We start from the raw sequence: 20,527 nt of genomic DNA on the forward strand, positions 1-20,527 counted from the left end.
GCTCCATTCTACATGATGTCTCGACCTGTCGCGTTACCGGATACCTCTAGGTTCCGCTCAACCTTCTCCACATGTGTACGCTGTAGTGTCGATTGCAAGACTCTGCCATGTGTGAGTTCACTTACCCCTTAGTTGTCGGTGAAATCTCACTTCTTCATTTACTCTCACCCCCCAGTTGGCAATCCAGATCAACTTCCATTCTCCATACGTTACGTACCCGATTGCTTGCTCAATTCTCAGTCGGCAATCCAGATTGACTTCCATTCTCCATATGCATTCGTACCCGATTGTTACACAGGTAACATCTCGCCCTCCAACGAAGCTGCACATTTTCATGGTTCCCTGTTAGTAAGTTACGATCTTCCAACCCCGTTTTATTGTGCCCTTTTGATCTAACCGGTGAGGGGTATGACTCTCGGCATGTCTTTCTGTCCGACGATGTATATGTCGGAGACTTTACAGCGCAGTCAGTGGTATATGAGCTTTTGGACATTCATTCCAGCACGACTACTTGCTCTGAATCCGTGCCTTGGCCGACATGAAACTTGTAGTGGGGTGTCACGCTTTTGTATCAGAATACGTGCCTGGCAGACTCATCGATCGTTACTGACCTGGCTATAACGAAGGTCATTTGAACCGTTTATGGCAAATTTAAAGTGAGCCAGCCTGCTAGCGATTATCACAGGCATTGTGCATGACTGCGCACATGTATGACTGCATGATATATACAGGCTGTGGTCATGGCATGGGGGGCTCTTGTCAGCGAAGCTGCCCAATCATATTAATAGCCGAGTTGCAGACATCGATCGGTAAGCAACCAAGTGGACGACCAATCTAGGAGGTTAGAGCCCTGGTAGCTTACCAAGGAGGGGTTGGTAACACTCAGGTTATGTATTAAACTATCTTTTCCACATTGATTGGCCACCAGCGTGATCTACAAAGGCTCCGTTTGAGTTCCGGGATCACGCTGGTGAGGAGTAGTGAGGAGCTCCTGATTAGCCCACGGTCAGGGACCAATCACTAGGGTGGTGCTCTATATTCGATTATGTTTTCTGTCGTCAGAAATCTTCTGTCGAAAGCCTACTCCCAGCTCACAGCGAATATGCCTCTGTCATCGTCACCGAATTCTTTGTGGAGATAACACGCTCCAACGCACCCACGAATTCCCAATAATTCACGGCGCGTCCGCATCAGATCCTCCCTCACTCCTTGGAAGGATATTACCATGCTGCGGTTGCTCTTGTGTGCCAGTGTGATGATGCCTCGGATCGAACCGGGGAATCCATGGTAGTGACCATGGAGTCGCGAGATTTATTCGGAGGGCGTTCCTAAGAACTTTCTTAAATAATTTTATGCGCCCAGGTACCTAGCGAAGGCTCTACCCACGGTTCTCCAGAGCTCCACGTGCGCAACTTCTTGTTTGACACTGCACAGCTCTCAAGCGACCTACGTTTTTAACGTGTGCATACTCACGCAACGACGTAAAGGATCTATCCGGGTTCTGAATCGTTCACGTACAGTAAGCACCTCACTAATCAGATATCTCCGGGCTGTACTGTACACATGTGGGTATGTATCAGATATCATTGGCGGGCGATACCTAATTCTATTCAAGGGGTGTTTCGATTGTTGACCTAAGGCTCCAAGTTCATCAGCTGTGCTGGTAAGTTAATAGATGGCGATACGATCGTTTTCGGGGCGCGGAGATTTGATCATTGACGTCGTTATTATGTAGCAATCTGCCAGGTCTGCACCCAGACGAAATCTAATCTAAACACGTTTCCTTTCGACATTCGATTCATGTAGTGATAAGCTGGGTTTCTCATGCGGAAGCGACGTGGCGGTACTCGCACACTGATTGCTTGGACAACCTACATACGCCACGTTCCTCCCAATGATGGCCGTACTTCGACTTCCGCAGTAGATTGGTATATACAACGTAACTCAGCGACCGCCAACTCAAAGAGACTTATCGCGGCTGTGTCTGCCACGTCCTAAAAGTTCACTGCATATACTGGTTGCTTTCCATGGCAGCTAATGCATTATAATTCGGGGTATCATAGCTATCTAAGTATATGTGAAATACACGGGTGCGCAATCCAACGCATTTTGCATCAGAGGTGAATTATAGCATCATACACAATGAGTACAAACAAGGGCTACACCATAGACGTAGCAGACACCCGTCCATGCATACGCGGGCATACTAGGCATAAGCCTCCAGAAATCGTCGACAAGGGATTAAATTAGCATAACATAGTCTTGTTCCTCGCATTCAGGATGTCGTCCAATATGATCGCGATGTCCTCTTTCCGGAAACCAAAATATCCATCCCAATATTTGTAAATCAGAAAACCCACCACCGCCCGCGCCCACGGCCACGTTGTGGTTCCTTTATGCTCGCCTCGTCATCGCCCACACCAGGCGGTGCACCAAGGCCAGCGACGCTCGCAAAACTCACGTATCCCGATACCTGCTTACAAGCTTGTGATGCCGCGCGCAGATCAAACTGCGGTGGATTCACTGGTATTTGGGATTTGGCGCTCGAAAAGCTCGAGAGAATCGCCTGGTTCGGTGAGGGCGACGAGGGCGTAGTGTATGGTGAAGAAGGTGACTTCTTTGTTGGAGTCGAGAATGGCGAAGGTGGGAGAGGCGTTGACATCCACGGCGAGGTCTCTCCCTGCGATTGTGGTGATCGTGGCGATTTTTGCGAGTAAGTTGTAGACGCCGACTGCGAATATCTATGCCCTCGGCTGCGTTTTGATGATATTGATGGTAGTATCAAAGGCTCCACTACTTCAGGTGCAGTCATATGCGTTTTCTCAGATGATTGAGAATTTATGTATGAATTGGAGAGCGAGCGCGCTGATGAGGGTGGAGATGCTGATGAAGACTGAACAGGGTGTTACATATCAGTATTTAGTTCAGGGGTGGGTGTGTCGTACACCATGAGCGCTCACCTCTTCATCAGGCGACCTCTTTATTCGCCGTTCCTCTTCACGAATTCCCCGCTGGAGGACACATTCTAAGCGTGATCTCAGAACAGCCTCATGAGGCGCTGCATCACTTCCCAGGACATAGGAACGTGGTAATGATGTCGAAAGACTGTCATCCAGTTTCTCTTGCTGGACGGGAGCAATAGGGTAGCCCTTGGTGTCTGAGTCTGAGCTCGACCTGAGTAGCTGAGCATAGGACGAGTCTTCGTTCTCATTCGGAACGTAGAAACTTTTCGACTGGAAATTCCGTATGGAAGCAGCACTATTCCTGCGCGAGGATTGGAAGATCAGGACGGGTTGGAAGAAGTCGTCGTCGTCACAGTCACTACATGTTGACCGCGACCTGGAACGTGCACGGGAGGTGGCGGTGGTACGAAGGGTATTGTCTTTCCTGAGGGTATCTCGCAGAAGACGCTCAGACCGTGAGGATGGTCGTGGCGGAGGTGAGTGAGGTCGCTGGATGCGTGAGGAACTGCCCTGTTGAGGGGTGCGAGGACTGGGAGCAATTATAGACATTGCGAGAGTAGGTTGTGAATGGGAAGATGTGGTTAGCTTATTCGGTGTGCAAACGCGACTTCGTGGCGAATGGGTTCGAGATGATGGGACACGTTTCGTATGCGCAGTCGAGTCACAGATTCTCGAGGATGCCGTAGAAAGAGAACTAGGCGTACGGGGTATCGTCGAGAGATATTGTTGGGAAGCAGAAGGGGGAGGAGATGATGGTTCCAACAAACGGATGGCCATGGGAGAGGATGATATTAAGTATGTGCTTTTGCAACGCTTGGGCAATGCTTATGTCTTGTGGGTCTTGTGATTCACATAGACCGCCTCGCTGAAAACACGAGGACGACACGTAGTAAAAGAGTCCAAGCTCAGCGCAGGAAATAAGGGGGAAGCAAGTGGAAGATTCGTTGGAGGAGATTGCCAGGCATGGCATGTGTGATTTGAATGTAAAACCCAGCACACGATTCACGGCAATATCCCGCGACCCCAGAAAACGGCTTGACCTAGATCCGGTGTCATAGATGACGGAACAGATTCAAGTGTGTTCTGGGTGACTTCCTTTTCTGTACTAAACTACAATTACATTTCAAGAATTATTTTCGTCCGCTAACTTTCCTTTTTAAGTCAGCGCCACGCCGATAAATTACCTTTTCCAACGTCGGTTAAAAACATGCGTTTAAGTTAAGTCTCAGGCTCGTCGACGCTCAGCCGACAACGAAGACACGCTTTCCGCGGCAAATCATTCTCTTCCGGATGTTACTCAGCATTGTTCAGCCATATCTCCCCGAGGATTGCGTGAGCCGTGCTCACCGCATCAACTAACACCGACCGCACTGTTCCCTATATGCTGGTGCGCCACAGCAGCTGATCAATGACTCACAATTCTTATCCCCCCAGCTTTGGCCAGGGGTATACCAGCACCGCCATGGGCTATTTTCTTTCAATTTTTAATATTTATACGTTACTTCACGGGACTTATTTTGCTGCTATCTCCGTTCGGCGTCGCGACCTACGGAATCCTTGAAACTGCCGTCGACCGCGTCACCCAGCCTGCTGAGATATCATCCCCCTCTTCTAGTCAGCTCGCGTTACTCCCCTCGTCCGATTTCCGCCAACCTATGAGTTCTCCGACCCTACACTGATTTAGTACTAGTTTCGGCTTCCCCAGGCTACCCCTTGCATGTCTCATCGTTCGATCCGCAACCTCCGAGCAATGAGGCAAGGTTTTACTAGTCTCGTTACATTGGCCGCCGTACTTCCGAATTTTTCACTCGTCCCACCTGTCCCATGGTGCACGTTACCAGATGCTTACCCTGACTTGGCGTACTGAGTACAATTCTGGTGAGTCAACACCTGATCATCTCTCCGGCGTGCCTGGTAGACGTTGATCCATGACCATGGCAGTCAGTATTGCGATCATAATCATCGTCATGCTTGTGTGCATCACCCCCGCATTTGCCAAGATTAAGCGCTTCTTGGAAGTTCATCATACGTTAGAGTTTGTCGATAATATATATTTCTTCTTTGAAAGGGCCGTTAGGTTATGCCAGGCTAGGTTCGGCCTGCTTTCGCTCCGTCGAACTATATTTATTTTCGACGTTTGGATCCGACCGATCGGCGAGTGATCATCTTTGCGATATTTTGGGGGGCATTCTTGCTTTTCCATAGGGAAGAGCATACATTGTGTGTTATCATTCCATTTAATGTCGTACCATGAACAATAGATCGACTTGTTTTCGCTGAGACCTCCATAATTGTTTCATGTATTGTTCTTTGTCTAGATCTCTACAGCTTTTGCACTGCCTTTGTGGTTCTCGAGATCATCAAAGACATCTATATGCAATGCGATTGTCGATTCGAGACGCCGACTCGCGTTCCATTCGACACTACCACAGCAGCAATGGATGATCGAGAATGCAACTAGATCAAGCACACTGCCCCTTTTCCAGGAATTTAAGAATTCAGGTCTTAGCACCGGTGGTCCGCCACTTCTTCCAGTAACATTTAGATTCGATACGGCAACTTCTCACCATTCAGATGACAATCAATTCAAACAAGCGCATCACCTCCGTGATAACCATTGACATTGACATCTTCGCGATTGCCGTTCTTATCCGTGGCCTCTCGTTATTCATCGATAAGTCATTTAGACAAATCAGTATGGCTTCGTGCGACTCGATCGTGTACATCATCAGTGCGATGCTGTTGATTATCGGATGATCGCCGGCCAGAAGCGCCCTATGATTGTCGAAATGGTCAGGTCATTGCCAGTGGAACACAATATCTGTCTCAATCGCATATCACAACAAAGCGATTCATTCATGTCCGTACCTGCCTCCGATGTTATTTGAATGGTCCTCGCGAGAAGAGAATGATAGCCTTGTAATAGCAGGTATGACCGGGTTCTTGACCGCGGAGCCGGTGACCACGTGATTGAAGGCGACCAAATGGCCATTGGATGCTGGACGTTGAACGCTTGATAATATAGCAACTTAGTTGCTGTGAATGACGCAAACTCCTTGAGAGATATATGCAAGTGGAAGTGGATTGACGTTTAATAGAAAGTCGCTTGTGTGGAGTCCTGTGGGGTGGAGTAAAGCACTGCGGTGGATCCGATGCTTATTTCGTTGGAGGCGCCATATTGGCCATTTGGCCGCGTCAAGCCATACCGGCGACCGATGCTTGAAATGATGTTGGAGAACGGCAGTACCCTCGATTCGATTTCCCTATAGGAAAGGTGAGTATCCCAATTATGCTTATCATATGACTTGGACATACTCGGTGGAAGTAACTGACCTGTCGTCCTGAATGCGGGCTCTTCTTTGCTAGACATTTCCCATTAACTAATTATCCACATTCGCATGGGGCGGATGAGTTTTAGCGTCCATGGAATGATACATGGAAGCCAGCGAACGCGGCGCAGGTGATGGTGGGAATATATGTATTATGATTTGGCCTTCGACGAGCTAAAACGTCCTTGATAAGTGGGGGTATTGTATAGAAGCGAATTCGAGTTTCATGTCAGTCTGCAGATGTGCTAGGAGCGTAGATTAGATGCTCACCTTTGTCCCCCTTTCATACCAAACTATGCAGGGTCCGATAAGAGTCTCAGGCACTCTGCTTATAAACCTAATGTCCAGACGGCTTCAATGACACTTGCCAGTGGCTGACGTTGGGATTCTTGGGAAACACCAGTAAGTTATACCAAGGATCATTCGGTCGTCGCCGGGGTTCCGTGTCGAGTTGACAGATCCATGCGGAAGTTATCCGGGTGCTGAGCTTGGCCATGGCCATATTTCAGGACAAAACTCGTGCAGTGCCTGTAACCACACCCGATTAGAGGTTGGTATATGTAGAAAAGATTTCGGAGGGACATAGAGAACTTGACTGTGTTGGATTTCAGGAGCCGTATCCCGGACCTATTTTGCTGAAGGACCTTGTAGTCTCAGACGCTCAGGACTTCTTATTGCACAATATATTATGATCAAGGTCCATTCGAATCGTTCTGGAAACAGCAGCATCAAATTGAGGTCATTGTAAACCTAAACTTTCATGTCTGTAAGCCCAGACTCGGTATCTTTCTCACTCATCTTGGAGTGGATTACGATCAGAAGTCGAGGTCAGATAGACTTGAAAGAGTTGTTCGTACTGTGTCTAGATCCCTGATGTCTTTCCTAGTCAATCTCGATCTCGTTTCGAGGATTCAAATCTTGTGGGGATCAATGTCAATCGAACAGTTTCCTTGAACGCTAGGTTAGAGTGTGCTACCGGCCAGCGCAGTATTAATGGGGAAGTGTCTTATTCTTGACCCGGCCGCCGTCTGGACCGCGTCGATATAATTGGACAGATTGCTATATTTGCACTGTAAGGTTCCTCACGAGTCACCAACTGAACAGCCTCTGATTGGTGGGAATGAGTTAATTTTCAAATGGGACCTGACTTACCAGAGGACGGATATCGACCTTGATAGTTTCTTGCTCGTCCTAGGGGTAGTTGAACATTGTGGAACATCGCACTGAAGATGCAAAAGGATAACAGAGAAGACTGCAGGGTTCGTGGGGCATCCTATATAGTGATTCTCAGTCAGATACCCACTGGCGTTTCCAAAATTATCCAGCTGACCTGGTGGTTGACCTTGTGATTCTTGTCGCCCGACGATATCCTCCACTCCCGAGTTCTCTCCGAGCAATGTTAATACCCCGTTGTCCTCCACATAACAAGGTCAGGATGACAGTGCGTACCTCCAGAGGCTGTCGAGTCTCCAGTGTCACTTTCCAGACGCGTCCTTGGGGTACTCGTCTGTGAGACTTTACTGGTCTAATTAAAGGGCAATGCTACTTGTCCACCTTGTGTGTTTATCCTTCTTCGTGGGTAGACTGATGCTGGGAAGAGTTCGATAAGACGTGAACATTCTCGCTTGTCTAGGAAGTCTGCCCAACACCTTGAGGGCAGTGTCAGTGCTTCTACACTTCATGGAAGTTTTGACAGTGATCTTTTGTACTAGTGAGATATCATTGATCCTTACTAGCCGAGGATATACTCACAACAGGGAACCAATTGCCCACGAACTACTTCTACGTCTCGGGTATGACATTTGGGCGCAGTGAGGTTGCCAACTTGCGACTGATTGTGCTTCAATGAGAAATGACGTGTACGGCCAGTGCTAAGATGGACTTGATAGCGTGAAAAGTGATGATTGATGCTTCTGGTCGCCGATCACTGAAATGTCAAAACCTAAGACCCGAATGTGTGACGGTTTGGGGTTTAGTTCAGAAAGGATGTCCTTACCTCAAAAGTCTGTTCATATACGCAACGCGGTAGGTCCTTCACAGCAAAGCTGGACTCGATATGAGTAAGCCATATCTTGGTACACTGCAAGTCACTGCATGCATAAGCCTGCACCAAATAAGGTTTCTCGAGACCATGCTTGAATGAGCGGTCATCCTCTGGGCCATGTTATATTGCTCAGTAGATAACTTGGCAAGTTCCACGATCACCCAGTCTACAACATGCAAGTCCCGTTGCCAGTCACCGTCTCCAGAGGTACATATACGCGTGAAGGCCCATCCGGCTGGCGCGAAGGCTATGATGATTGAGGAAACCGCGCGACAGGGACAGGCTTGTCCGTAAAGTATGGACTACCGGATGACGAGTGCGTTGAAAGCTGCCTCATGGCCCCACACCGTCACGGTGAAAGTACAGAGCCTTCAAAGACCGGAACACGCTTATCCACGGGAAGCTGGGACTGTGTTTCTTATGAACTTGTATTAGAGAGGCGACTTACTAGTTGTTCAGTTCTGAGGGACCCGGCGCCGTTGGAAAAGACGGTTTATTCTAGGATAGTATCTTGGAGAATTGTGGTGCCAACAAGTTGCCACGGTGGGCAACTTCAAGTTTGGCCAGTCATTTCTCTCACGAGTTTCCCCAATCATTGATGTTTCTTTGGACACAGTTGCACACGCCCTCCAGATCTGCGTTGTTCTGTATACATGTGGTGCGCATGTTCTTTGTGAATGATCGATACGATCGTCTTGCAGAAAATAGGGCAACTGCTTTGCATTTTGGTTCCGAGCATGGTGGGTCTTTCTGTCTGAGGTCACGGATTTCCGAGCAGGACTACAAATCAAGGTACTGACCTTCGTCTTTAGCAATTATAACATCAAATGTAGTCTTAGAAATCTCTAATGTCATGCTGTCAAGGCTTTCAAAGTTGTCGGGCAGGGCAGTCCGCTCACTAGCGCTGTTGCCTTCGGGGACCGGCTCGTGTCCACCTGACCAACCTGTGCCCAACACCCAGATCACGGTCTCACGCTTTTCTTAGCCTGTCCTCCGGAAAACCAGTGTGAACAGGTGTGAGCTTGATCCACGAAAGTACCCTAATTAGCGAAGTTCCCCATAGGTTGAAACATATGCGCCTACGCCCGGAACGGATATGTCCAAGAATAACGTGTCTTCACATCGAAAGAGGCGCAGTCCGTCCACATGCCGACAGCCCAACTTGAATAGCCCATGTCTAGTTGACAATTCTTTCCACCCTACGACTCCTTGCTTGTTGACCTTCTAGTGCGATGGCCTCTGCTTCGGCCAGTCTCGTGCCCCAGGCTGTAAGCTCAGGGGAGCTTACGGACCTCGTTTCATCTTCTACATCTGCCACCGTTTATCCCACAGATGATTCCATCCTTGCTGTTCTCAGTGCTCGATTTCGTGCTGATTTGCCCTACACTAGACTCGGATCCACAAACCTTGTGGTAGTCAATCCTTACAAAACACTCGCCAACGTCAACGATGCTAACGCGAAGGAGTACGAAGAGAGATGCTACAAGGACACCAAGCTGGGCTTGGCAGATTCTCGGAGACCACCTCAACCTCACTTGTATGAGCAAGCGGCCAAAATTTATCTTCTTATGAGAAGGAGGAACGAGTCTCAAGCAGTCGTCACCCGGTGAGTTACTTGCGCATCGGATGAAACTGCAACTCATAGCACAATTCTGCTAGGGGAATCTCAGGGTCGGGAAAGACCGCAAGCAGTCGCCTACTCGTGGACCAGATTTTGCGCCTTTCAGCTCACTCCAAACGAGAGACCAAAATTGTCGACCAAATCAAATCTTTCACACTGCTACTCGAGTCTTTCGGAAATGCAAAAACGTCTGTGAACCCAAATGCCTCGCGACACACACGCTACACGGAGCTCCACTTCAATGAACGCGGGCGTATCAGCGCCGCAAAGGTCATTGCCTTCGGGCTTGACAAGTCCCGCTTGACTCGCTTGACACATGAAGAACGATCTTACCATGTGTTTTACCAACTTCTTGCTGGAGCTACGCCACTGGAGCGTGACTACATGGGGCTGGAAGGTCCCTCAGATTACGCTCTGCTGGCATCATCCAATTGCTATCACTTACCTGCTGGCCCATTTAGTGATGACGGCATCGCGATGGATGACTTGCGAGACGCCTTCAAGACCTTAGGCTTCAAGTCCAAGCACGTCTCGTCGATATTTAACGTGCTCGCTGCCATCCTGCTGCTAGGCAACCTTCAATTCGGGGAGGCTGATGCACAGGACGTATCTGCATATGTCCTCAACGTGCCAGCTCTTCAACAGATAGCAAAGCTTTTGGGCGTTTCCTCCGAAGAACTCAGCGATACGCTGACGTGCAAAACAAGCTATGTGCGCAAGGAGTTGTATACTGTGCTACTCGATGTGCAGCAAAGTGCGGCACAGCGAGACCAGCTAGTTCGTGATCTCTATGCAATTTTGTTTGCATTTGTGGTGGAAACAGCCAATTTCAAGCTAGCACCTGCCTCCCTAAACCCTTCATGTTCCGCCACTCGTATCGTGCTGCTTGACCAAGCGGGCTTTCAGACGCGGGCACCTTCAGGGTCGAGTGGCCCAACTCCCCTGATCTCCGCTCATCAGAATGGCTTTGATGAATTCTGCATCAATTTCACCGATGAAATCGTGCAATCCCACATCCTTCGTAACATTTTCGACGACAGTACAACTTTCCACAGTCGTCTGATTGCTGATGGAAACTCGCTACCGGCCATCATTGCTATGGACAACTCAGCCTGCACCGAGCTTCTTCGGGGCCCATATACCACTGAGAAAACATCACGGAAACCTGGTGGCCTCCTGGGTGTTGTTGACAAGGCCGTCCTGTCCTTCAAATCAGGGCGTGCGGGCGATCAGCGGAATGATGAGCTACTGCGGGATTTGGTTGCCAAGTTTAGTGTGCACGCGTCTTTCGTTGCAGCACCGGCTACCGAAAAGAGGAGATCTTTCGGGATCAACCACTATGCTGGTCCCTGTTCATACGACATCAGCGACTTCGTGGAGAAAGATGCCGACCTGCTTGACCCTGCTTTCGTCACTCTCCTTCGCAGCTCGACTGATGCATTTGTCGCGAAGCTCGTGTCGGGCCCCAGCTTGTCTACGGAAAGGCACCAGAGCGATGAGGAAACTATCGTCCAAGCTCAAGTCTCTTCCCGCCCTCTTCGCATGCTCACTCCTTTGGGAGAAAGTGCGGATCAGAACCCTCGCCTAAACCCGTCCAAAATCTATCCCGTCACTACGCAGCTCAATCAGACGCTGTGGAATGTTTTGTCCAACATCGAGAATGTGCCAACGTGGACTATCACGTGCATTCGTCCCAATGATAACGGCTTCTCCAACTCCCTTGACAGGCGTCGCGTCAAAGGGCAAATCAGGGCCCTGCTACTCCCGGACATCGTGTCGAGGAAGCAGGTCGAGTTTGTTGCAGACTTTGATCAGGCAGAGTTTTGCGACAGATATCGTCCTACTATGCGCGGATCAGATGCTGAGCGTATTCGTCAGTGCGCCCAATCTAATGGTTGGAGAGAGGGCATAGACTTTGCGATTGGGAACCAGAGGATCTGGCTGTCGTACTCGGCATGGAAGATGGTAGAAGATGTCGTGCGTTTCGAGGAGAAAGAGCAGAAGAAGCTTGCTCGCGAGGATTCACAAGAGGACGAGAGCGCCATGCTCGATGATGCCACAGATTACCCTGGTGATGAACGGCAGTCAGCGTACTATGATGAACCGCCTGCCACACCATTCCACGAGCCAAAAACCCCTACGTTCGATGGTAATTATGCTCCGTCTCATGTTGCAGCTCCTAGTCACCGCGAGGAGTCGGGTTCCATGACGTGGGACAGGAAGCACGAAACCTTTGATGGGGCACCTCCCATTATGCCTACATCAGCCATCTTATCCGAGAATAACGCTCCTGAAATGTTGGAGGAACAGTTGCCAACCACCCGAACCCGACGTTACTGGCTTTATCTCGTCCGCTTCTTCACCTGGTTCATTCCCGATTTCTTGTTGTCGTGGCTAGGTCGTATGAAGCGTCCTGACGTCCGCCTTGCATGGCGGGAGAAAATGACCATCTGTATCCTCATCCTCCTAGGAAACGGTCTTGTCCTCTTCTACATCATCGTCTTTGGTGTCATTCTCTGCCCGAACTTCAAGTACGCGTGGACAACGAACGAAGTGGCTCAACATACCGCTACCAATGACTACTACGTCTCCATTCAAGGCAGGGTCTACGACATCTCCAATTTCGTTCGCGGTGACCACAGTGACATCGTGGGAGAGGCAAGTAATGGTGCGGACACCCTGGCGGGGCTCGCTGGTACCGACATGACCAACTACTTCCCCCCTCCCTTAAATGTGGCATGCGCGGGTCTTGTCAGCGACCCGACGATGAAAATTACTCCCGAGAACAACACCCTAATCTTGTTCCCGACAGCCATGCATTCCTCCGGATCCAATGCTCCGACAACTCCCACAGCTCTCGACAACCAGGACTGGTACACCGCAACCTTTAAACCAAAGATCAATCAGTATCTCCTTGGTCCATTGGTTTGGGAGCCAAGCGATATCTACTCTCAGGCTAATCAAACCACGAATCCGCGGTGAGTGGTGCTTAACCTTCTTCAGTGACATCACTCATCATCTCCGCAGAACCTGGGCAATTTACGAGAATAGTATCTATGATTTGACGGACTACATCTACACCCTCAACACGATCAATCTTAACGTCGCCAAATACAACTTCCTTGACCCGAACCTCGTTGCAGTCTTTGAGCAACAAGCCGGGCAGGACATCACCGGCCCTTTGAACCAAGTCTTGGCCGCCATGGGCACTGCAAACCGCACGGCGAATCTGGACTGTCTTTCTAACGCCTTCTACTATGGAGAGACAGATTTCCGATACACTCCTAGATGTCAAGTGCAGAACTACCTTTTGCTTGTGTTCTCCAGTGTCCTCATGGCCTCGATGGCGTTGAAATGTACGTCTCCTTCTTATCTGAAACTCGCTTGCACTCACTCGACACAGTCCTTGCTGCGCTCCAGCTCAATACCAAGCGCTTCCCTGAGTTACTGGATAAGTTCGTGCTATGCCAGGTCCCTTGTTACACAGAAGGAGAGGACTCCCTTCGCCGCACAATTGACTCGCTTGCCGGTTTGGACTACGACGACAAGAGGAAGTTGATCTTCGTCATCTGTGATGGTAATATCATCGGCAGCGGTAATGAACGGCCGACGCCTGCCATCGTTCTCGACATCCTTGGCGTTGATCCAGCGAATGATCCTGAGCCCCTGATGTTCAAATCGATCGGAGAGGGCTCGCAGAAGCTCAACTATGGCAAGGTATACTCCGGATTGTACGAATTTGAAGGACACGTTGTTCCGTACGTTCTCCGCTCCGTAACCATGAAGCTATTGCTGACATTTCTTTGTTTAGGTATATGGTTGTCGTGAAGGTCGGGAAGCCAAGTGAACGCTCGAAACCCGGCAACCGCGGCAAGCGTGACAGTCAGATCATGTTGATGCAGTACTTGAACAGGGTGCACTTCAACGCACCTATGTGCCCGCTAGAGCTCGAGATATATCATCAGATGCGGAATGTTATTGGGATTGACCCTGCGTTCTACGAGTACATCTTCACTGTGGATGCAGACACGGTACGCTTTACTGCACACTATCTCGAGAAGCTCTAAGATCTTTTTCGCAGTCCGTGACTCCCCATTCCCTTAACCGTTTAGTGGCAGCCACGATATCAGATTCCAACATAGTTGGCATTTGCGGTGAAACAAGACTCCAGAATGAGGAGGGATCCTGGTGGACCATGATCCAGGCAAGTAGTTTAGCTTTGCACATTTTGTGTATTCATGCTGACATTTCCATAGGTATACGAGTATTACATCTCACACAACTTGTCCAAGGCTTTCGAGAGCCTTTTCGGCTCAGTCTCATGTCTTCCTGGCTGCTTCACCCTTTACCGCATTCGCACCAATGACAAAGGCCGACCGCTCATCATCTCCAACCGTGTTATTGATGAATATTCGGACAACAACGTGGACACTCTGCACAAGAAGAACCTGTTCTCCCTCGGCGAAGATCGATTCCTGACGACGCTGTTGATGAAACATTTCCCTACCTTCAAGACCAAGTTCACTCCGGACGCAATTGCGCGTACCATGGCGCCGGTATCCTGGAGAGTACTGTTTTCTCAACGTAGACGTTGGATCAACTCGACTGTTCACAACTTGTGCGAGCTTGCTGTTCTCCCCAACCTTTGCGGAGTCTGCTGTTTCTCGATGAGGTTCTTCGTCTATCTTGATCTGATCGGTACTTTGGTAAGATCCTTTCAAATCGTCAACGCACAATTTCTGATGTTTCTCATTAGATCTTGCCTTCTACTGTGGTTTACGTGAGTCATCTCATCTTCTTTATCGCTGAGTTCCAGCTGACTTTGCGTTTAGTTGATTTGGCTGATTATCGAGGTCGCGACCGGACAATCTCCGTTCCCTTTGATTTCCATAATTATGTTGGCAGCGGTGTATGGTCTTCAGGCTCTCATCTTTATCATTAGAAGAGAGTTCATGCTTGTCGGATGGATGGTGGTATATATCATTTCGTGAGTTAACTTGTTCCGTATCAGATGCATGGCTCATTTTTCGTTATCACAGGTACCCTATTTACAGCTTCTTCCTGCCCATATATTCATTCTGGCGGATGGACGAGTTCGGTTGGGGTAACACTCGTGTCGTACTCGATGATGGTGGAAGTAAGAAGGTCATCACCACCAACGACATGAAGTTCAACGAGTCAATGATACCGTACAAGAAGTTTAGTGGTACGTTCAATATACCTTCCCACTCGCGCTACCTGCTAATGGGAATTCGCGCAGACTATGAGGCTGAAACTTGGGGTGACAATCAATCCGGGAACTCGTATGGCTCGCCTCCTGATCACAATCAAGCAAGCTCCATGTATCTTTCTGCCCCTCAGCCACGTCTCCCATCAGGTTCACAACGCCCGTCTGTCTACGAGTATGGCCGCTCTGAGTCAGGAGAACACGACTACTACCGCGACACGAACATGATCCATAGTAATTCGTCACATCAGAACCTACATGGGCCTTCACGTCCGAGCTCTCGTGCTGTATCTGACGCCAACCGCCCACCACCTCAGATGGCCAACTGGAGAGGACCCTCGCAGGAAAGGATCAACATGTTTACGCCGACCAATTCGGGTCCACATGGGAGCGTTTATGGCATGACGCCGCCTGACTCACGAATGACATCTGGAGTTTTCAATAACCGCTCCATGTCCCCTGCCCAGAGCTTAGGTGTTCCTACTCAGCCTTTTAACGGAGGAATGCGGACGTCTACGTTCTCTATGGCCACGACTGCATATGCTGGTCCCAACCCCAATCCTAACCCATCAGATGACGAACTGTACAACGCACTCAGGAACTTCTTGAGTACACAAGACTTGATGACTGTTACAAAGAAGTGCGTTCTATCCTATACTTGACTACATCCCCTGATACTAACTTCGCCACAGGACAGCTCGTGAGGCTATGGCGGCTCGCTTCCCCCGCGCAGACTTGATGCCTCGCAAGGACTTTTTGAACCAATCCATTGACAATATTCTTTCGCATTGAATAATAGATACATCATTAGGACAACTTGCAAAATTTCCGTTAGTGTAAGCATTCATTTCTGGGACATAATTACAGGTTTTTGGACTTAATTAGCCATCTGGACATGTTGATTTGGCGTCGCGTTCGTTTTATTTGTAGTGCATGCATATCATTCGTTGCGTAGGTGTTGGATATTGTTGGACATAATATGATGACGACTTGGACTGTTGGAACCTCGTTAGAATAAACTGACTGATGATTAGGATGTGACACAACTATGACGTGTAAAGTAAGAAAGACATGATCTATGAGCATTGGTCATGTTACTCGAATAACGAGAACCATGAGCATGAACGCGACCAGCACGACAAGTATACTCATGATCACCAAACATGTTGTACCTCCACTCTTTCCCCTGAAGTCCCTCAGCCGTATCCGTTCCTTCTTCATGAATTCGAAGTTGCCCTCGATCTTCTCCTGCATTGCTTCGACAACGCTCTTGTCTTTGACCAACGAGTCAGCAAAGTGGGTGGCATTGCGCCGAAGTTGCGTCGCCATTAGTGCGAGTTGCTCTGAGAGCTCTTCCTGTAGTGCGCGAGAGTTTTGAAGAATAGTAGGTGTAGCAGTTATCTTGGAAGTGGCGGGAGATGCTGCAAGAAGAGTTGGTGGTATAAGGGGCTCAGAGGGTAAAGACTTTGTCTGCGAAGACGGTATGAGGTCGTCCGCACCAAGCGCGCTTTGAGCTGTATCTTCTGTAGGGATGAGGGTGGCTTCGACAGGTACGGTCTCGAGATCAGCTGCCTTTGTCACAGGGGCGCGTATTGATGGCAGGATTGGTGTTGGTCTCTTGAGTGGAGGAGCCGCTTTCTAATTCAGCAGATGAGCCGAGAAAAGGGAACATGTGTCACAGTGAGGACTGCATACCTGTTCGACCTCTGTTACAAACGCTTCAACTTGATCTAGCGTCGCACGCAGGCGTTGATAACGATGTTCTGAGGCTCTACAGAAGCATACTAAATGTGAGACTAAACGGACAGTCTGCCTTAGTAATTCCACGTACGGTGAAGTGCCATGGTCATCGACCTCGACGTTCTTTAGGAGCAAGCGGGCGTGTCGGATTCGCTGAGACAATGTCAGATTCTAGGAGCCTTATATTTATCATGAATTATTTGGCACGAACCTGGAGAGTGCCCTGGGCTTTGATCCAGGTGTCTCGCTGTGAACTATCGGACCAATCATCCTCGGACACGGATTTCTCAAGCCTTTTGACCAGGCGAGGTAGATTAACTCTGTCATGAAGAATCTGGTCGTTAGTGCGTACGCTCATGTTAGGTCGTTACAGGTCAGGAAGATGGGGTGCAGGACAAGGTGCGTCCATATGTCTTGGACTCGTGCTTGACATGCGGCGTAGCGGTCACGTAATGCCTATCTCACTGATGGGAATATGTTTCCCCGTTTGGAACTTACATACCACTTCCTTTGACGAGCCGTGCCCGTTGTTGCCTCCGCGAGTTATACCCTTCCTGCTCACACGCAAGGACAAATGGACGACCAGGAATCGCAAATACATCGGCTCGTCGAGAACGCCGAGAGAGAGGAAGACAGGGGCAGTAGCCTGGTAAGTTTCGCAGTGATTCTCTGTCTTTCTCGAAAGACCTCACCTCAATTCAATAGCGGCGAGACGCGCTCACGAAACTCATTGAAATTGCTCATTCTTCAAATTCTCAGCTCAAGTGCTATGCAGCAAATCACATAAGAAACTTTTTCAGTGATTTCCCTGACCTAGAGGAAGATGCTATCAACGTAGTCTACGATCTTTGCGAGGATCAAGATTCACAGGTGCGTCGTTTTGGTTTCGTGTGCTCCCTTCATGACACCCCGACTGCAGGTCCGCATCGAAGGTTACCGAGCAATCTCAAGCGTCTCATCTGTTCAGCACAAGTGGGTTAAACGAAATTCGGATGTGCTCGTGCAGCTTCTTCAAAGCGGTAAGTAAGGCGACTTTGGAACATATAACGCGCAAATGACAGCAATGATGATGAGCACATATGCTTCCAAATTTCACTTGCCCGAGTTTTGCTGATCATTCCCCGTAGACGAACCGGAAGAGGTCGCCGTTGTCAAAACAGCCCTTTGTGACCATCTCGACATGGATCCGGCTGTCACTCTAGGAGTGTTGTGCGATCAAATAATTCCTCCTGAATATACGATAGACGAGGAGGAGCAGCAAATTCGTGATCGTTTACGCTCGCTCGTGATAGCCTTTTTGAAAGTTGACGCAGCTGAGGCCATCATACGGAAATACACCAAAACGCCTGGTACTGATACAGAGAATGTTTTCGTATGTCAACTTCTGACGGTAACTTGGTGCACCTTTCTACTGTATCACAAGGCTAACTCGTCGATAGGCTATCAAAAGGCTGGAAACACGCGACGTTGAAGTGATCATAAAGGACTTGCTTCTGATGATGCCTTGCTATAAACCAGGTTCTGCGCGCGGAATGGACCTTCTTCACGTGCTTATCGACAAGGCGAGGTCATCCCTTAACGTGAAATCGAACGACTTGGGATCCATCAAGACCATTGACTTCTATATATCTTTGGCGCATTTCGTCGCCATCCAAAAACGAGTTGCTTCCCCTGTTGTGTTGTTGCGATTTTACTGTACGTCTCTGATGGGGAAACCTGTCTTGCAAAGGTTTTCTCCCGAAGAGCAACTTGTACTTGCGGGCCGAGTGGTGGAGGCACTTGAAGCATGCGAAGAAGAAAGTCGTGTTCACCCTCAAATCTGCAGTCATGAACAGCTTTCATTTCTTCGACGACAGATTGTTGATGGAGCGCCAAATTTGTTGGAGGCAAGTCGTCCGCACGATTCTACGGTCAATCCACTGAACGGTTGTTTTAGGCTCTCCACGACACAAAACTCGAGTCTTCAACTATGTGGGACACATTGCGCTCCCTCCTTCTGGCTTGTAAACATGTAAGTCGCGTCATTCGCCTGGTTTTGCAAAATAACTCGTTTCCAGCGAAAAGAACGTGAAAACTGGGTAGTTCCGTTTAATTTGGCTACATCCATAAGCAGGTTCCAGGCACAAGCACAACAGCTGGGACCAGGAAATAACAGCGATGAAATTCGAGTACTCATCAGGGTTCGCAGTGGGCCGCTTTCCGCTTTCTCCATTGACGTCCATTGTTTCTTTCTGTGTTTGAGCAGTCGCTAACCGAACCTTCAATGTCGCAAAAAAGTCCGAGTACAACTATCAACGGGGATGGTCTCCATTCTCGCCCTGAGCACCTCCCGGCTCGACCTCAAATTGGACGTCCGCTGTTGAAAAGACCAGATATGTCAAGACCTTCGCATACAAACACGAGTGGCACGACATCGAACTCTCGGCCAGCAATACAAACTCGCGACTCTGGCCCTGTCGCGTTACCCAAACGATCCTTGAGCTCTGGAGAAGCTGTACTACAGATCAAGCGAGCAAAGACGGAATTGACTGAGGAACGACAACTGACACCTTCGTTGCTGAGCCGCATGACGGCGCCTACCCCAGGTGATGCGGAGAAGGCCTCGCGGAAACGTGGGGGAGTAGGAAAAAAACGCGTGGAGGATTCGTCCGAACCGGACAAGCATCCTATGGGCGGTTATAGCATTAAAGGCGCTGCAGCACATGCCGAGCGGGGCGAGGAGTCAGGAGATCCCACACCAAGAACTTCGTCCTTGCTCGATAGGCTGAACAAATCTGAGGGCGTGGATGGTGGTGGTAACCGGAAGAGACATCGAGGGAAGGCATGAATCAGTTCCTGGGACGTTGATATTTATGTATGAGCATCACTGGCACTTAATCTTGATTAACATGAATACTCGCTGTCAGGTTTTATAAATTATAAACGCGACTGTTCCGCCGATGAGTTTCAAAGTACTACACACCTAATTTTTAGAAACGTTACGTAGGCGCGGTACGAAAACCCCTTGTTGTTTCAAGAAAAATACATGGTAGTATGCTATGCACCATCGGGATTCGACATACAACAAACACAAGGCCTTCGGCCACAACATATAATCTTATGATGACCTTGGAGCGTCGTCCACCCGCGTGCGTCTCGCGTACCTAACCAACTTCCAAACACACCTTTCAATTCAGAACTTTAATTCTTCTCCTAGGACTAGCACTACCGCTCGTATGTCAGATTTCCGACATCGTTAAAGTCGGCTGATATTTGATGCTCTCCAGAAATTGCGGGGTACACACACGCACCCTCAAAGTGAACACTTTCTTTACGCAAATCGTGCCATCTTTCCTGTAGTGTCGTCGACGATCATATTGAAGGTAGCTGAGGCCTGAGGTCTCTACAGCGAGGATTAGGTCTTAAGAGGTTGCAACTGGTACACGCTGGCCGTTGCTTACGTTAGCACATACGAACCAACATAATGATTGTGACCTTGCGGAGCTCCATCATGATTTACTAAGTTATGTTTGTTGATTGCTGCATCTATGTGACTCTCAGTTGAACAAGTGCGTTGCAGGTACCATGATCTCTGGAATGGCCCAGTGGCGTACCATCGAAATG

At 49.1% G+C, this 20,527-nt stretch overlaps 5 protein-coding genes across 5 annotated transcripts; 3 read left to right on the forward strand and 2 right to left on the reverse strand.

Moving 5' to 3' along the window:
• Window positions 1-2,016: 2,016 nt before the first annotated feature.
• Window positions 2,017-4,042, reverse strand: DEU56DRAFT_835871 (uncharacterized protein). The gene is made up of 2 exons (XM_041354768.1): window positions 2,961-4,042; window positions 2,017-2,893 (listed from the first exon to the last, which is right to left on the reverse strand). Exons 1-2 carry the CDS (start codon window positions 3,738-3,740, stop codon window positions 2,348-2,350), a joined length of 1,326 nt encoding a protein of 441 aa, XP_041202579.1. The 5' UTR covers window positions 3,741-4,042; the 3' UTR covers window positions 2,017-2,347.
• A 1,203-nt stretch (window positions 4,043-5,245) lies between these two features.
• Window positions 5,246-5,723, forward strand: DEU56DRAFT_835877 (uncharacterized protein; the record flags this gene model as incomplete). Its single annotated transcript, XM_041354769.1, has 1 exon — window positions 5,246-5,723. Exon 1 carries the CDS (start codon window positions 5,538-5,540, stop codon window positions 5,718-5,720), a length of 183 nt encoding a protein of 60 aa, XP_041202580.1. The 5' UTR covers window positions 5,246-5,537.
• Window positions 5,724-9,267: 3,544 nt separating this feature from the next.
• DEU56DRAFT_974739 (glycosyltransferase family 2 protein) lies at window positions 9,268-16,192 on the forward strand. Its single transcript, XM_041359557.1, has 11 exons — window positions 9,268-9,942; window positions 9,996-12,935; window positions 12,985-13,313; window positions 13,361-13,715; window positions 13,769-13,988; window positions 14,039-14,161; window positions 14,214-14,681; window positions 14,790-14,944; window positions 14,997-15,163; window positions 15,218-15,824; window positions 15,877-16,192. The coding sequence occupies exons 1-11, from the start codon at window positions 9,569-9,571 to the stop codon at window positions 15,974-15,976; spliced, it is 5,838 nt and encodes a 1,945-aa protein (XP_041202581.1). The 5' UTR covers window positions 9,268-9,568; the 3' UTR covers window positions 15,977-16,192.
• On the reverse strand, window positions 16,193-17,443 carry DEU56DRAFT_904782 (uncharacterized protein). Its single transcript, XM_041356682.1, has 4 exons — window positions 17,136-17,443; window positions 17,016-17,077; window positions 16,880-16,955; window positions 16,193-16,822 (listed from the first exon to the last, which is right to left on the reverse strand). Exons 1-4 carry the CDS (start codon window positions 17,280-17,282, stop codon window positions 16,274-16,276), a joined length of 834 nt encoding a protein of 277 aa, XP_041202582.1. The 5' UTR covers window positions 17,283-17,443; the 3' UTR covers window positions 16,193-16,273.
• DEU56DRAFT_835963 (uncharacterized protein) lies at window positions 17,444-20,063 on the forward strand. The gene is made up of 9 exons (XM_041354770.1): window positions 17,444-17,573; window positions 17,630-17,794; window positions 17,844-17,943; window positions 18,052-18,314; window positions 18,364-18,810; window positions 18,861-18,935; window positions 18,982-19,104; window positions 19,170-19,778; window positions 19,831-20,063. Exons 1-8 carry the CDS (start codon window positions 17,499-17,501, stop codon window positions 19,749-19,751), a joined length of 1,830 nt encoding a protein of 609 aa, XP_041202583.1. The 5' UTR covers window positions 17,444-17,498; the 3' UTR covers window positions 19,752-19,778; window positions 19,831-20,063.
• Window positions 20,064-20,527: the final 464 nt, after the last annotated feature.

Source organism: Suillus clintonianus (assembly GCF_016758775.1).
Source record: "Suillus clintonianus strain FC179 chromosome Unknown DEU56scaffold_134, whole genome shotgun sequence".
Taxonomy (NCBI): domain Eukaryota; kingdom Fungi; phylum Basidiomycota; class Agaricomycetes; order Boletales; family Suillaceae; genus Suillus; species Suillus clintonianus.

Bases quoted from the DNA above. Each gene is read 5' to 3' on its own strand.
- DEU56DRAFT_835871 (XM_041354768.1), bottom strand. From the start codon at position 3,740: ATGGCCATCCGTTTGTTGGAACCATCATCTCCTCCCCCTTCTGCTTCC. The intron at 2,894-2,960 runs GTGAGCGCTCAT...CACCCTGTTCAG, and splicing joins AGAGGTCGCCTGATGAAGAG to TCTTCATCAGCATCTCCACC.
- DEU56DRAFT_974739 (XM_041359557.1), top strand. From the start codon at position 9,569: ATGGCCTCTGCTTCGGCCAGTCTCGTGCCCCAGGCTGTAAGCTCAGGG. The intron at 14,162-14,213 runs GCAAGTAGTTTA...ACATTTCCATAG, and splicing joins CCTGGTGGACCATGATCCAG to GTATACGAGTATTACATCTC. The intron at 15,825-15,876 runs GTGCGTTCTATC...ACTTCGCCACAG, and splicing joins TTGATGACTGTTACAAAGAA to GACAGCTCGTGAGGCTATGG.
- DEU56DRAFT_904782 (XM_041356682.1), bottom strand. From the start codon at position 17,282: ATGAGCGTACGCACTAACGACCAGATTCTTCATGACAGAGTTAATCTA. The intron at 16,956-17,015 runs GTACGTGGAATT...ATGCTTCTGTAG, and splicing joins GATGACCATGGCACTTCACC to AGCCTCAGAACATCGTTATC. The intron at 16,823-16,879 runs GTATGCAGTCCT...CTGCTGAATTAG, and splicing joins TTGTAACAGAGGTCGAACAG to AAAGCGGCTCCTCCACTCAA.
- DEU56DRAFT_835963 (XM_041354770.1), top strand. From the start codon at position 17,499: ATGGACGACCAGGAATCGCAAATACATCGGCTCGTCGAGAACGCCGAG. The intron at 17,795-17,843 runs GTGCGTCGTTTT...CCCCGACTGCAG, and splicing joins GCGAGGATCAAGATTCACAG to GTCCGCATCGAAGGTTACCG. The intron at 17,944-18,051 runs GTAAGTAAGGCG...CATTCCCCGTAG, and splicing joins CGTGCAGCTTCTTCAAAGCG to ACGAACCGGAAGAGGTCGCC.